The sequence below is a fragment of the Taudactylus pleione genome, unplaced genomic scaffold (genome assembly GCF_031769625.1).
Source record: "Taudactylus pleione unplaced genomic scaffold, aTauple2 ptg000043l, whole genome shotgun sequence".
Taxonomy (NCBI): Eukaryota; Metazoa; Chordata; class Amphibia; order Anura; family Myobatrachidae; genus Taudactylus; species Taudactylus pleione.
The window spans coordinates 8,102,284-8,117,593 of record NW_028284445.1 but is presented as its reverse complement, the minus strand read 5'-3'; the positions used below and the strand labels follow the sequence as shown (position 1 = coordinate 8,117,593).

General features: G+C 43.5%; 1 protein-coding gene across 3 annotated transcripts in view; it reads right to left on the bottom strand.

Annotated features, from left to right (window-relative positions):
* The window catches only part of STARD13 (StAR related lipid transfer domain containing 13), a 382,223-nt gene that overhangs the window by 175,233 nt on the left and 191,680 nt on the right, over nucleotides 1-15,310 (bottom strand). Inside the window, exon 1 of one of the 3 annotated variants that reach the window (XM_088460229.1) lies at nucleotides 3,168-3,384. The exons of the other annotated variants lie outside the window; for them this stretch is intronic. Within the exon in view, the coding sequence (XP_088316355.1) occupies nucleotides 3,168-3,291 (124 nt within the window). The 5' untranslated portion in view covers nucleotides 3,292-3,384. Of the gene's footprint in view, nucleotides 1-3,167; nucleotides 3,385-15,310 lie in introns of those variants that run through there. 3 annotated transcript variants of the gene reach the window in all.

Genomic DNA, 15,310 nt, shown 5'->3' with positions numbered 1-15,310 from the left:
TTAATAAGAATTAATAAGAGTTTTTATGCAAGGAGTACACAACACCTTTAAATTCATTAATACAATGAGAATTATCTGCTACAATAAACATTTTTTTTATTCATTTATAAGAAGGGAGGAATCATAATTTTTCAATATGTTGTGTAACATTAAATTAAACGTTAGTTTGACTGTCAAATTTAGTTTTATGACATCTTCAATATTGTACAGCGATATAGAATATACTGGATTTACATTAATAATGTCCGTCTGTCCCGAACACAATAGCATCTTTGTGTGTACATCCTGTTTCACGCATGCATTGTAGGTGTTTTTTGATCTTTTTGCCTGTGTTCAGTAGCAAATATCGCTCAACTACGTAAATATCGGCATTACGTTCAAACTGCGCACACCAATCAGCAAAATATTTCTAACATAGCTGCTTGTTTCCATGAGCGAGTGACATCATAGCATGCCCTCTATTGGCTCCAGCAAGAATCCTGATGCTGGAATCCTGCAGCTGTTCTTGTATCCAGATATAGGGAGAATTATACAGGGGGCAAAAGCAGGATTTTCAAAGCTAAGGGGTGAGTGTGGTTAGTTCACATTAGCCTTTACATTTCACCAAACTGATCATAGTTTCTATCAACACAAAAGGGGGAACTTAATTCAACACAATGGGCGAGAAGAACGGTCGAGCTAAGGAACTTCACGGCAAATATCTTTGCTAATTTTAATTTGCACTCTACAGAGGTGTGCAGGAAATTAGTGAAGATGATGTACCTTAACAAATGGTAATGTTCTCAGCCAGACATCGCGGTGATAGCCGGTGGACATCTCATAGAATTTAATTCATCCCAAAAATGTCAAACCTTGTAGATGTCCACAAATCAAATTCACCTGCAAAGCGTACATGTGCGTTCGCTGTGCTACAAATGGTCATAGTTCTCTTGTTTTCAGATTCTGATAAGTTCCATACTTATAGCTGTCACTTGTCTGGCCAATGAGTTGTATTAAAGAGGGATGGGGGGGGCGGAGTCCTGGACATGCCTCTCTCGAAGGGCTTCTTGGGCCAAGGTATCATATTTAAGAGTCACTCACGGCCCACCGACACATACCCCCCCTTCCCCCCTCCCAATGGAAACAAGCAGCACAGGCTCTCAAGGTGAACCCACTGATCACCATTGAGCAGGCACTTGCCCCCGTACATGCTTCATTGGCTAGAAGGGAGAGAGTATATGGAAGCAGAGGCCAATATTTGTGGCCATAGAGGGAGACTAGTTACCAATATGAAGGAATTCGTCTGACTATTTACCACCTACTTTTATAGCTCTCTCATGCATGATGACACTGTAAGGCATCCATAAATTTATTGCAATTAAAAACAACATAACTTACAACTAACTTACACTAAAATAAAGACACGGACACAGACTGCTTTGGTTAAATGGTCATAACTTGCTTTTATTGAAGGTATGACCCTGAGCTTTTAATTTACTTTTGGGAGGTAAAGAAGGATGCTACAAACACTCAGCTCCAGTCATATGTTATATAAGCAATATCAGGGAGCGACTGAAACGCCCCCGTGGTCATTATAAGCTGAGCGTTACTTAACCAATATTAGGGAGCGACTGAAATGCCCCCCTGTGGTCATTATAAGCTGAGCATTACTTAACCAATATTAGGGAGCGACCAAACCCCCCCCCCCCCTGGTGATCATTATAAGCTGAGCATTACTTAACCAATATTAGGGAGTGACTGAAACGCCCCCCCCTGTGGTCACTGTAAGCTGAGCTGTGAAGACTCACAACCCCCTATAATACTGCACAGTATGAGCGTGTCTGCAAAGACGGGCGCCCAAAGTCCTCCCGCAGAGGTAGGCCATACTATGACCCTCAAAGGTAAAATGTGCTCCACAGCTTTTCTTACACCTTACATGGCTGCTGGTTTGTAGCACCTTCCCGCCCAACATGATAATATAACATAGTGTTAGTAAGAACACAACAATAAAGAGAAATAGATAGGGGAGGGAGGGACAAACACCGTCCAGAAAGGAAGTTGCTGGGTGTACACCAGCCTTATAAAGTCCACATAAGCCACTCCCACAAGCTCACACATAGTCAGAACCAACCAACCAATAAAACCCCTCAACTACTCTACCTAGCAACAGTTGACCAAAATTCTACCAATTACAAAAAACTAAGGACTCTTATATAGTCTTAAACCTATTTAAAAAGGCTGGCCCACTGTTTTAATTGACCTGAGTCCACCAAAGGCCACCAAAGTCTTAATCCAGCTCTGCCAATGGGTGTAAATAAACTATAAATTAGTGCACCCCACATGTTCATACCTGTCTATCCAACACATCCTAAAGTATAGTACTGTTTATGGGCAAACAACTGTGCATAACACTCAAATCATGTCACACCCAGCAACGAGAGTACCCTCATTTCGGTCAGCAGCATAATTTTCATAGAAAGTGAGAGATCCATACATAAGGCAGATATTATAAGTTCTACAAAACAGCATTGATCTATCCACCATGTGCATTTAGCTGTTTTATCCGATAATTACTGGGGTGGAAAATGTAAAGTTGATCTATGGGTTATTATAAAATTTAGGGAAACATTTTTTTTTTATAAATGATATGCATTAATATGAATGCATCGTAAATAACAATACCAGCACATGATTAAATATATGCACCCTATAATTTGTTTTATTTGTATCCACTAACATAAGTCACACTCACTATAGATTTGCCTATTGATAGTGACATAAAAGAATGAAAGCGTTTAAGCCACGCTTGCTCCTTCCATTAATGTAATGTATGCATTGCCTCTGAGACTAAAGATATTTGTTATTTGCTTAAGATATTATTATGTTGCAACTTTATTTACTTTAGTAACCCTGTGCACTGCGTATAATGCGATGAACCAGTGACACACTGCAAGGACACTGCATAGGACGCAGACCACATTAGTCTGCATTGCAATGAGCTCGGGAACGCTATGCACACGCAGACTGAACCATTTGCAGTTATTGCAATATACAGAAATATAACATGCTGAGGCTGCAAACATCGAGTCATTATATTAAAGCACACTGACACACACAACGTCTGTGAAGGGTAAAACTGCTGTGCACCAGTGCCTGAGGCTGCATTGTGTCTGGGTGCAGAGACTGACCTGCCAGGCGCTTCTCACGGACGTTTTTCCACAGCAGGTCCCAGGCTTTGGTGGTGGAGTCCTTTAGCTGCTCGCTCAGGGACCTCCTCAGTACAAATTTGGCTGATCTCCTCTTGCTTGTCATTGTAAATCCCACAGCATTATGGCACTTTCCTTCTGAATGCTGCAGCTGGAGAGATGAAGGTCCCAGAGAGGAGGTGTGTTACTCCAACTCTGCCCTGCTCTAAGCGCTACTATTTCCAGGCACTGACACATTGTTGTAGTGGAGAGGTCCACACTCCATCTCCTAATAACGTACTCTCTCCCCTGCTCTCTTCACCCTCCCACTGCTTCTGTACCCCTCCTCTCAGCAGCAGATTCTCCCTGACCCTATAATCTATCTAATCTATCTATCTATCTATCTATCTATCTATCTATCTATCTATCTATCTATCTATCTATCTATCTATCTCTGTACATACACACACACATATATAATATATATATATATATATATATATATATTTATACACACACACATCTATAGACACACAAATATATATCACATATATATATATATATATGTATATACATATATATATATATATATATTATATATATATATGTGTATATACATATATATATATATATATATATATCACACACATATATGTATATACACACACACACACAATTATATGCGTATGGTAACGAATGCTTAGACCAGATATTTAATCCTTAAAGTTCCCAGTCTGATACAGAGAGAATTATTTCCTTCCTCCTTCGTTTACCTTGCAAATGTAAGTTTGCCATTGATTTTATTGACTTATTCTATCTGTGAAAGCACAAGAAGCAGAGGTCATCATATCAGGCTATTATTAGCTAATAACCTGCTCGCAGCTGACTGACTGACGTTCTTTACATTTCACTTTCAACTGGCTATTTTTTTCTTCTACAAAAACTCTCAGAAATGTTTTTTTTTTATTTCATTTAAGCCTAGGATCTATTTTAAAAACATATTTAACTGAAAAAAAAAAAAACAATACGCTATGGGTGTGTCTCATTGTAAAATTACCCCCTCAGTGCCTACAGATCCCCCAACAGCAACAGATCCTTATGTGACAATACCACCCACCCCTTTAGTTGTGATCGATCACTATTGGCACCCCCCTTCCCCCCTAGGTGTCCATAGGCCCCTACTGGGCGCTCCAGACCTGTACACAGCAGACTTTACAGCACCCCGGAGCATCCTGGAGAGGTTTATTTATCAAGCAGTGAAAAACTTAGTGAAGCGGACCAGTGGAGAAGTTGCCCATGGCAACCAAACAGCTTTGAAGTAACATTTATCAAGTACAGTCTATAAAATAATAGGTAGGAGCTGATTGGTTGGCATGGGCAACTTCTCCACTGGTCCACGTCTCTAAGTTTTTCACTGCATGATAAATAAACCTGTGAGGATGCTACCGGAATGCTGCTGATATTCCTGTGGTTGCGGTCCCGCTCTCGGCATGTTGTCATGTGTCGGAGGTGCTGTAAAGCCCTGTCATGTGCTGTATGTGCAAAATACCTATCTTCTCCCCAATAAAACTTTTAGTGTGTTCGCCCATACCCCTGCCACGAACTCGGAATATATTATCCTCCGTGCATAACACCGCGCCCCCCCCCAAGGGCCACTGCCCCATTGCCCCTGACTGTGGGTCAGGGGGGACTGATGATCACTTCCCTCTGCTGCAGCTGAACCCTGCACACGCAATGATCAGTATTTTAGTGATTAGGCGGAACAATGTTCCCCTCCTTGCATTTTTGGTTTTGGCGCAGGCGCACACTCAGGGGCGTGATTTCGGGAGTGATGTAAGCGGTCACATCACTGCAGGAGTGACGGGAGCAGGAAGAAGACAGACGGGGATGAGCAGGACGGCTCGGACGCATTGGATGCGACCATGTCAGCTAAAGCCCAACTGTCTGCAATCATATCCCGTGCAACTGTGCCAGCTAGGCGCTTAGCTTTGTCAGTAATTCTCTGCTGAATTTTAGTATCTATGAGCAGGTAGCAGATACGAAAAGTGAAAGTGTGCAGATGTCAAGAAAGAATTTCCTATTATTATTATATATTATAGACATGACAGCATTTTATGTGCTTAGAATGAGACATTATCTTAGATCTGATGTGGGGAATTAGAGTAGAAAAAAAAAGCTGTTTTGCAGTAGTTTAAAAGAAAATCCATCTTCATATTATTATTATTATTATTATTATTATAAAGTATACGTTTTGTCTTATTATGATTATGTACTATAATTATTTTATAGCTCTAATAGCTGGATTTCTTGTGTCCTACAGTATTGAACATATATAATAGTAATATGTATTATTAGAATTGCTTTGATATTTTTCTTTGCATAAAGGAAATCTTTATTCAGAAATAAGAAGTGCCCTGCTAGTGCCTTATCTTAAGTGAAGTTCAGTATTTATTGAGACAGGCAGCAAATTGCAGCAGAAATTAGATGGAAATAAAACAATCCTCAACTGGGGTAAAATGAGGTACCCCCACAAGAGTGAGAGATGTTTTCAGCTGATAATGCACTAGTGTGTTTGAGCTAAAGTATATGCACTTTCAAATGTTATCATTATATACCCACTTACATTCATTGTACTCTCACTTTACACCGAACTGTCGGCCTGATTCAGAGCCGAACTCTCTGACCAGAGCGCTTGCTCTGAATCAGGGCCCTCCTACCTAAAAATGGAACGGCCTCTTGGACACTCGCATAGCTGTGGGTTACCACCCACAGCTTATGCGAGCGTCCATGATGATGGTCGCGATGGTCAAGACCATCGCAACCATCGGGCTTGCGATGAGACCCTGCGGTAGGGTCTCGTGGCCGCAAGCCCTGGAGTGATTTTGGCTCCATCAGAGCCAAAATCACTCCCACTGACATCACTGGCCCCACTGACACTAGTGATGTCAGTGGGGCCGGACAAAGACGGTAGGCGTTACCATGGGAACGCCTTCGTCTGGCAGTCACGCCCCCGGCACGCCCACCAAAGGGGGCGTGCTGTCAGTCACCATCGACAGTTGATTTGTGTTTGGACACGCCCCTCCCAAATCTATAGGCCCCCATACACTGGGCGATAAAGCAGGTGATCCGACTGATTGGTGCGATTTGCCTGCTATATCGCACCGTGTACAGCCCTGATGTCGGGCGGAGTGCGTTCCCGTGGGATCGTACATCGCACCCCCTGATCTTTTTGCAGGACCAATTCATCAGGGGGTGCGATTTACGATTCCATGGATTGCTATGCAGGTGAGGGAGGGGAGAGCCAGCATATCAGGCGGTCGGCCACCCGATTGCACCGTGTGCGCGGACCGCCCGATATGTGGGACAACGGATCCCCTGTCGCCTCGCATGGTGCCATCTCACCGTGTATGGGGGCCTTAAATCTCTCTGCACATTTACATCTGCCCCATCTGCAGTGCAGCATGGTTTTACCAAAATTCACAGTTACTGTACTTGCGTTATTCTTTGCTTTGCTCCCAACTTTGAATCAGCCACCATATACTCCAGACTGGCAGGCAGTGGCTAATGGAGGTTACTTAGAAGTTTCATACCAATGTTTTCAATACATTTACCAGCTTAGAAAAACAGTAACGTAACCTACATTCTATTTTCCCTAACAGTCCCACTCTAACCCCAAGGTCACCAGTGTTAATGATGGTGGCAGGGGCATAACTAGAACTTTGTGGGCCCCATAACAAAATCTTTTAAGGGACCCCCACCCCCACTGGCACTGAGAGGTAAAAAACGAAAAAATACATTGACCCCACATGATAAAAACATATTGGCCCCCACATGAAAATAAAAACATACCCAGCACTGCAGACAGATAGATAGATAGATAGATAGATAGATAGATAGATAGATAGATAGATAGATAGATAGATAGAAATATATATATATATATATATATATATAATATATATATATATAGTATAAACAGTAGAAATAGTCCGGCACTCAGGACAAAACGTTACCAGACGGGTGCCAACAGGTAAGTATATAGAAGAAACTCCTTTTGGCTTGGGTATGCACCCAGCACAATTAAGGGAAAAGCGGCACTCCAATGAATTAATAAAATCAATGTATATTTAAATGCTCGACATCATCATAAACAGTACAAGTGTCGTGTCGATGTTTCAAGGCACGGAGACCATTTCATCAGGACTTACATATATACATATATACAGTCAGGTGCATAAATATTGGGACATTGACAGAATTTTCATATTTTGGCCTCTATTCACCACCACAATGGCTTTGAAATGAAACAAACAAGATGTGCTTTAACTGCAGACTTTCAGATTTAATTTGAGGGTAATTACATCCAAATCAGGTGAACGGTGTAGGAATTACAACGGTTTCTATATGTGCCGCCCACTTTTTAAGGGGCCAAAAGTAATGGGACAAACTAAACAATTGCATAACATTCCACTTTTTAGCCTTAAAAAACTCTTTGGTTGCTTTTGCAGTATGCTTCGGGTCTGAAGCATTTGACTGAATATGAGCATATAATATTGCCTGAAACACTTCAGAATTCATTCTGCTGCTTTTGTCAGCAGTCACATCATCAATAAATACAAGGGAACCAGTTCCATTGGCAGCCATACATGCCCACGCCATGACACTACCACCACCATGCTTCACTGATGAGGTGGTATGTTTTGGATCATGAGCAGTTCCTTTCCTTCTCCATACTCTTCTCTTCCCATCACTGTGGTACAAGTTGATCTTTGTCTCATCTGTCCATAGGATGTTGTTCCAGAACTGTAATGGCTTTTTTAGATGTTTTTTGGCAAACTCTAATCTGGTCTTCCTGTTTTTGTGGCTCATCAATGGTTTACATCTTGTGGTGAACCCTCTATATTCACTCTTGTGAAGTCTTCTCTTGATTGTTGACTTTGACACATATACATCTACCTCCTGGAGAGTGTTCTTGATTTGGCCAACTGTTGTGAAGGGGTTTTTCTTCACCAGGGAAATAATTCTTCTGTCATCCACCACAGTTGTTTTCCGTGGTCTTCTGGGTCTTTTGGTGTTGCTGGGCTCTCCAGTGCATTCTTTCTTTTTAAGAATGTTCCAAACAGTTGATTTGGCCACACCTAATGTTTTTGCTATCTCTCTGATGGGTTTGTTTTGATTTTTCAGCCTAATGATGGCTTGCTTCACTGATAGTGACAGCTCTTTGGATCTCATATTGAGAGTCGACAGCAACTGATTCCAAATGCAAATGTCACACCTAGAATCTTTCCAGACAGTTTACCTGCTTAATTGATAATGAAATAATGAGGGAATAGCCCACACCTGTCCATGAAATAGCTTTTGAGTTGATAGTCCCATTACTTTTGGCCCCTTAAAAAGTGGGAGGCACATATAGAAACCGTTGTAATTCCTACACCGCTCACCTGATTTGGATGTAATTACCCTCAAATTAAATCTGAAAGTCTGCAGTTAAAGCACATCTTGTTTGTTTCATTTCAAAGCCATTGTTGTGGTGAATAGAGGCCATCTACTGCACTATATACAGTACATTTATATTATGTATATACATATATAGACACACACACGCGCATATATATATATATAATATATATACTCTATATATGTATATACATGTTACTATATATAATATTAATGGGCATATTATATTTATAAAGAAATTATAAATTAGCTTCATGAGCAGGCTGTCAGCAGCTGCAGCAGCAAAGTTTGTTTCACTCACAGACAGTCACCCCTTTAAACACCGATGCCACTCCAAAGCCGATGCCTGCTGTGCCACACTACCCTCCCCTACCAGTCCCTGCCTGCTGCCCAAAGAAGAGAGACTTGCGAGATGAGGACATCATCTCTGCGCGTCGGGTGGAAGCCAGACAGTGTCAGTGAGTGACATATGCTCCCCCGTCCGGCATTTGTCCACAGTCAGCAAAGTTGAAATAAACACAGTGGGGAATTAAATTAAAAAGTCTGCAAGGTGCAGTGGGTCGCTTGTTGGGCCAGCGTGCCCCCTAAGCCTCCGGGCCCCTTAGCAAGCCACTCCCTATAGTTACGCCACTGGAGGGTGGGATGGTTCATAAGACATCAGAGAAGTGGGAAATTATATTTTTTTAATATATACTCTGCTACGGGTATGGTATAACTTGTCAAAATTCAAAAGGTCGAAATAGTGGAAAATGAGCCCAGGAGTTTAGGAGTTGAAACACAAACTCTGATTCCTTGGAGCTGTATGGTATAGTCGATAACAAATAAAGAGGAACCAATGTATAGAATAGCAGCTCAAGAATCAGGGGATGGATACAAGTAACAATAGCTCACTGTGGTTTTACTAAAAATCAAAAATCAAATATTTATTACTAAAAATATGATTAAAATACAATTAGATAATAGTGACTAGATGAAATCTCATGTGCCTTTAGATAATAAAGAAAGTCACTTGCACATGTGTGGACAATCCTTTCCGTTTATACCCCATGCAGAGGATTGTAGGTAATTCACAAATTATATCTGTAAAGCCAAATCCTGTGGGGTTTCAGTGTCTCAGCTCAACCATGACTGGGAGCATAAGCTGCAGATACATTGTCTGGGGGTTCCCAGCGCCAGTCACAGAGGCACAGAGATAGGGCAGTCCTGAACTGGCCGTGACGCTGCCCAGTCAGTGGGTAAGTGAGTGCAGATAGAGCCAGTCACCTACGCATTTCAATGCCTCACTCGCGCCTTTAACAAGGGGAAAATCAAAAGGTCGACAGGTTCTGAATGTGGATAGTCAGAATATGAACATGGCCATTAGGTCAACAATGAAAATGTACACATGAAATTAGGTTGGCATGGTTAAAATGTCTACACATTGAGAATGTCCACATTCCACATGTCAACACTAAAATGTCGACATATTTTTGTTTTGTTATTTTAGCCTAACCCTAAACCTAACTCTAAACTGAACAATAAACCTAACCTTAACAATCAACACAAAAAATGTCAACATTTTGATGTCATCATATTACATGTCAAATTCTAAACATGTCAACATTTTAACCATGTCGACCTAAATACATTTCTACTTATTGATTGTTGACCTAATGACTATGTCGCCATTCTGGCTGTCGACATTCAGAACATATTGATATTCTGAATGTTGACAAGTAGACTTGATACCGCTACAGCCACATTACTTTTCCTTTCCTGTATGCTGCTGTGTAATAGCCTATGACATAGCATAAATGCTCAAAACCTTTCCCTGTTATAGTTATCCTTGAATACAGGGGCGTATCTATAATGGGTGCAGGGGTATGGGCCCCTGGGTCCAGGGGGGCCCCACACCGCACACCCTGCACCCATAGCATACTTACCTCTCCGGAGTCCTATGTCGGAGCGGGGTCCGGCACTCTAAAAACGACTGGAAAATGGCCTCCGTGGCCATTTTCCCGTCATTTTAACATGCGCTGTACAAGGAAAATGTCCGCCGCGGCCATTTTCCCGGTGACCTGTGCATACTCTATAGACTCTGGGCTCACTCTAGTGCCCAGAGTCTATAGCTCCAGTGCTGGCCACGCACAGCTCAGTGCGCTACCGGCCACCGGACAGAGAGGAGGGGGTTCGTGTCGGAGACTGCATACGGGCCCCCTCCTCTCTAGAAACGCCCCTGCTTGAATATCCTTAATTCTGACAGCCAGTGCCTGTGACCCCCTATGTTTATTGATGCTAGGATGGGGGGAGATCTGAGCATTAGAACATCACCATCTCTGGATTTCTTAACACCTTCTGTATCATAGGCTGATACTGTCAGGTGATCACCACAAATAACTACCAAGGGGACAAATTATTTCAAAGAGGAGACTCTTTCAGATGAGGGTGCTCTCAAGTGTGTAGGTGCCACGATCGGGGAGAATTTTAGTGCCTTCCTGATCTGCCGCCTCTACTAGTATTTCTGCAGTGCAGGTTGATATTGTCTGGTGATCACGAGACAATAAGCATCATGAAGCCATATCATTTGAAAGAGGGGATTTTCCTCTTTCAAATGAGAGAGCCCCTAAGTTTATTGAAAGCAGGATGGGGTGGTTACTTAATAATACCTGTGCTTGGGAGCTCTCACGTGATCACACTGGCTCACCATAGAATAACTTCTCAAGGGTCACATTTGAAAAAAAGGAATTCCCTTATTTTCAAATGAGAATACTGAGTCTATAGGTGTCAGATACTGTAGAGCAATTGTAATGCTCTCTACACCATGTTTTGGAAATGTATGTAGTCAGTGTAATTATTTGATGTATCTACCAACTCCCAGCAATATCATCTATGAACCCCAGCAGTGCTGACAGTGAGTCCCACTTATCAGTAGCAGCGCAGTGGTTAAGTTAATGTCATTAATCGTTAATTCCACAGTAAACTGTTCAGAATCTTCTATTTCTATGTATTTGCAGCCGTGTGACAAGTTTTCTACTAAATTTGATTGCGTTACTATAAATGTATTTCTCCAGGTTATTGCAATTCAGAAAATACAATTTTCATAAAACAATGCCACTGTAATATTAGATGTGTTTTAAACCTCTAAAACATATTTCTGCTGATTTATATGAAATTAAAATGTTTACTAATCTTTCTTCTTCAGGGTCCATAGGGGATCCACCAGGTTGACGTTGGGGGGTATAGGTTGGGAACCAAATCCGGACACCATGCAGTTAAAGCTTTCAGCTCCCAGGATGCACTGGGTCCACTCTCCGTATAACCCTGCCCCCAAGCCAGAGGCACCTCAGTTTAAGTTGGTGCCCGGCCGGAGTCGGGTCACCGTTAACGCAGGGGGGCTGATTAGCTCTAAGCTTGTTTTTATTTTATACGTTTTTAGTTTTGTCTTTTAAAACTCGTCAGAGCGGCAGCGTCAGACTGTCCATAGGACGTCCAAGCTGCCGCTCCTCCACCCAGCTGGCGCCGCAACGCCAGTACAGATCTGGGGATCTCGGCGGGACCACAGAGTCTGTGCTAAACGGACTCCGCGGGCGCCCAGGACTGCTGACGGATCGACGGGGACAGGTAAGGTCAAGGATCACCGCTTGCGGTGATCCGCGTATTTATACAGTCTCTTGCCTCTGGTTGTTGGGGACACACCAGATGCACTGGCAGTGGCGGCGGGCCTCCCCTCTCAGGAGGCATACCCCGGGTGTCCACTAGACCACCAGGGACTTTACGTTCGGCAAGTGGGAACCGGCGTCCCGGGGATTTAATAGCCGGCCAGGGGAGGCAGCCTTCCCTGTCACAGTGGCTCCTCCCCTCAGCTCAGCGCACCTTTCCTGCGTGTGGTCTGGCATCCCTGAGCTGCTTCCTCCGTGGGCCACGCTTCCTCTGAGGTCTCCGGCGGCAATTTTACTACTGTGGTGCAGCAGATCTCCTTGTATGACAGTTGGTCCAGTCCCCCTGCGTACCTCACCATTTGGGTCAGTGTACACAGCGCTATAGCCTTCCCAGACACTGAATCTGGGCAGTTGAATGTAGTGCCATTTGCAGGATATTATATGTAATGTTTATGTATATATATTTCTGCATTGTATGTGACTTATGCTAGCGCTGACTGTTTGTGCTTTATTCTCTCACCTGTATATCTATCCCTTTTCTTTACAATCTGCCCTAATACCTAGGGTGGTTCTGAGACCTCACTTATATATACTTGTCAATATTTGTGAGGTTGGTCACATACTGTGGCGTGCTGCACATTGCCATATTTTAGATGGAACTGTGTGTTGCATACGCTGATAATGGGTTCCTGCAGCTAATTTTAGTGCCAGTCAGGACCAGTATAGCGCTTCTTGATATTTCCACAATGATTGTTAGTCAGATATGTCTGACCAGGAAATAGAGCACGATACTGCACCCATTTTTGCTATCCTGCAAGTCATGTGTTGCAGGTATGAGTATGGAGGATTTGACCCAGGAAGGGTTATGTATTAGGTGCCATCAGGTGCCGGGCCCCTTACAGGACCCCCTTGGGCGGTTTGTTTCTCAAGACCCTGGACTCCATTACAGAGGGGTTACCTCAACATGCTACCTTTCCCTCTCAGGGTATCTCGCAGTTCTTGCGGTTTACCCTTGTGACACAGACTATCACTCCCTACCGGGGTTTTTCACAGTACATGCAATTCCTTCAGGTACCACAAAAGTCTGTCATTTCCCTTGCAGTGATTACCACAATAGCCACCCTGGTGGATGTTGTTTCTAAGAAACACAAGATGGCATAATAAAAGCCCTGTGGTTACTTCCCAGTCTGCACTTCTGTCTAACACAGATCATCAGCCAAGGGTGAACTGGATGATGTATCGGACTCCTATCCTTTGCACACGAGGGAGAGCCTAAATCATCAAAAGTATTATTATGCCTTCTTGGGTGCTGGCGGTCAAGTCCATCCTAGTTATAGAGGATGGCGAACCTGCACCTAAATCAAGTCACCCTCAATTTAAGCATTAAAGTGTCTTCGGCTGTTCTCCCCCTCTCTGACCAGTGGGTGGATCACATGGCGGGGGTCTGGCAATCACCAGATAAGAGGTATCGCAAGAGCGTTTGGCCTCATGTTACCTATTCCCTGAGGTTCATTGCAAATAATAGGAATCACCTCCTGGGGTGGATTCTCATGTTACTCATCTGATTAAGAGCGCTACTATGCCTCCCATCCCTGCCCTGACGGATTCTACGGACACTTAGGTGGTAACTTGGCCTGAAATCTCTATACTCGCTTTCAGGGACTGTTGCCCGTCCAACCATGGTTATCACATGGGTGGCTAATGCTATTGAGTGCTGGGCTCAGGCTGATGCATTTGTAGACCTTTTTCCCTCAAAAACTTCAGGGAATCAGATGCCTATTGCAGTTTCATATGTTGGAGTAACAACATTGGATGCCAGTCTCCTAACCTTTATCCACCACCATACCCTATGGCTGCGCTCATGGAAGGCAGAGGTGGAGTCCAAGATAGGTCTTAAAATGGATTACCCTATATTGGGGAGATCTTGTTTGGTCCTGACCTTTATAAGATTGTAGCAACATTGGCAGTATCACAAACGGCAAATTTTCGCCTTCAGCTACTCCCACTACAAGGCCTCGGCCTAAGGGTCTCATTCAGACCCGCTCGCAAGCGCCGATGCGCTCGCAAGCGGATCAATGTAGAGGCCCTGCGCACGTGAAGCGGCCGCACTGTGCGTGCGCAAGCCCCGGAGCGAGGGAGAAATTCTCTCGCTCCGGGGCTTACTACAAAAGGGGCGGCTATAGATGGTGATCGACAGCTCGCACCGTTTTGTAGGCGGGGTGGGGGGATGGCTTGCCAAACGGAGGCGTTCCCATTTGGGGGCGGCCCCACTGACATCACTCGTATTAAAAAGTGAAAGTTAGATTTAGGATTGTTTAGTTTGTCCCATTACTTTTGGCCCCTTAAAAAGTGGGAGGCACATATAGAAACCATTGTAAGTCCTACACCGTTCACCTGATTTGGATGTAATTACCCTCAAATTAAATCTGAAAGTCTTCAGCTAAAGCACGTCTTGTTTGTTTCATTTCAAAGCCATTGTGGTGGTGAATAGAGGCCAAAATATGAAAATTCTGTCAATGTCCCAATATTTATGCACCTGACTGTATATACACACATTGAGTGCACTGATAAGACTCTGGGCACTAGAGTGTGTCCAGAGCCTATAGCACATGCGCAGGTCACCAAGAAAAATGGCCGCGGTGACCATTTTGCCTGTACTGTGCATGCGCAAAACGATGGGAAAATGGCCACGGCAGCCTTTTCCCAGGCATTTTTCACAGTGCTGACACTCTTGTAGCTCTCTCTCTCTCTCTCTCTCTCTCCTGTAGCTCTCTCTCTCTCTCTCTCTCCTGTAACTCTCTCTCTCCTGTAGCTCTCTCTCTCTCTTGTAGCTCTCTCCTGTAGCTCTCTCTCTCTCTCTCTCAAGTGTAGCTCTCTATCTTACACTGACTAAACTTAGCTACGGGCGGCCGGGGGAAGAGTTAGCTGGGCTGGTGGTGATGGGAAAAAAAAAGTATTTTTCCTGTCTTCAACGCAGATAAGTGTATGTGGGCCTATTATCAATGGGAGGCCTGGAGCTGTAGCTCCACTCGCCCCATTGTTAAACCGGCC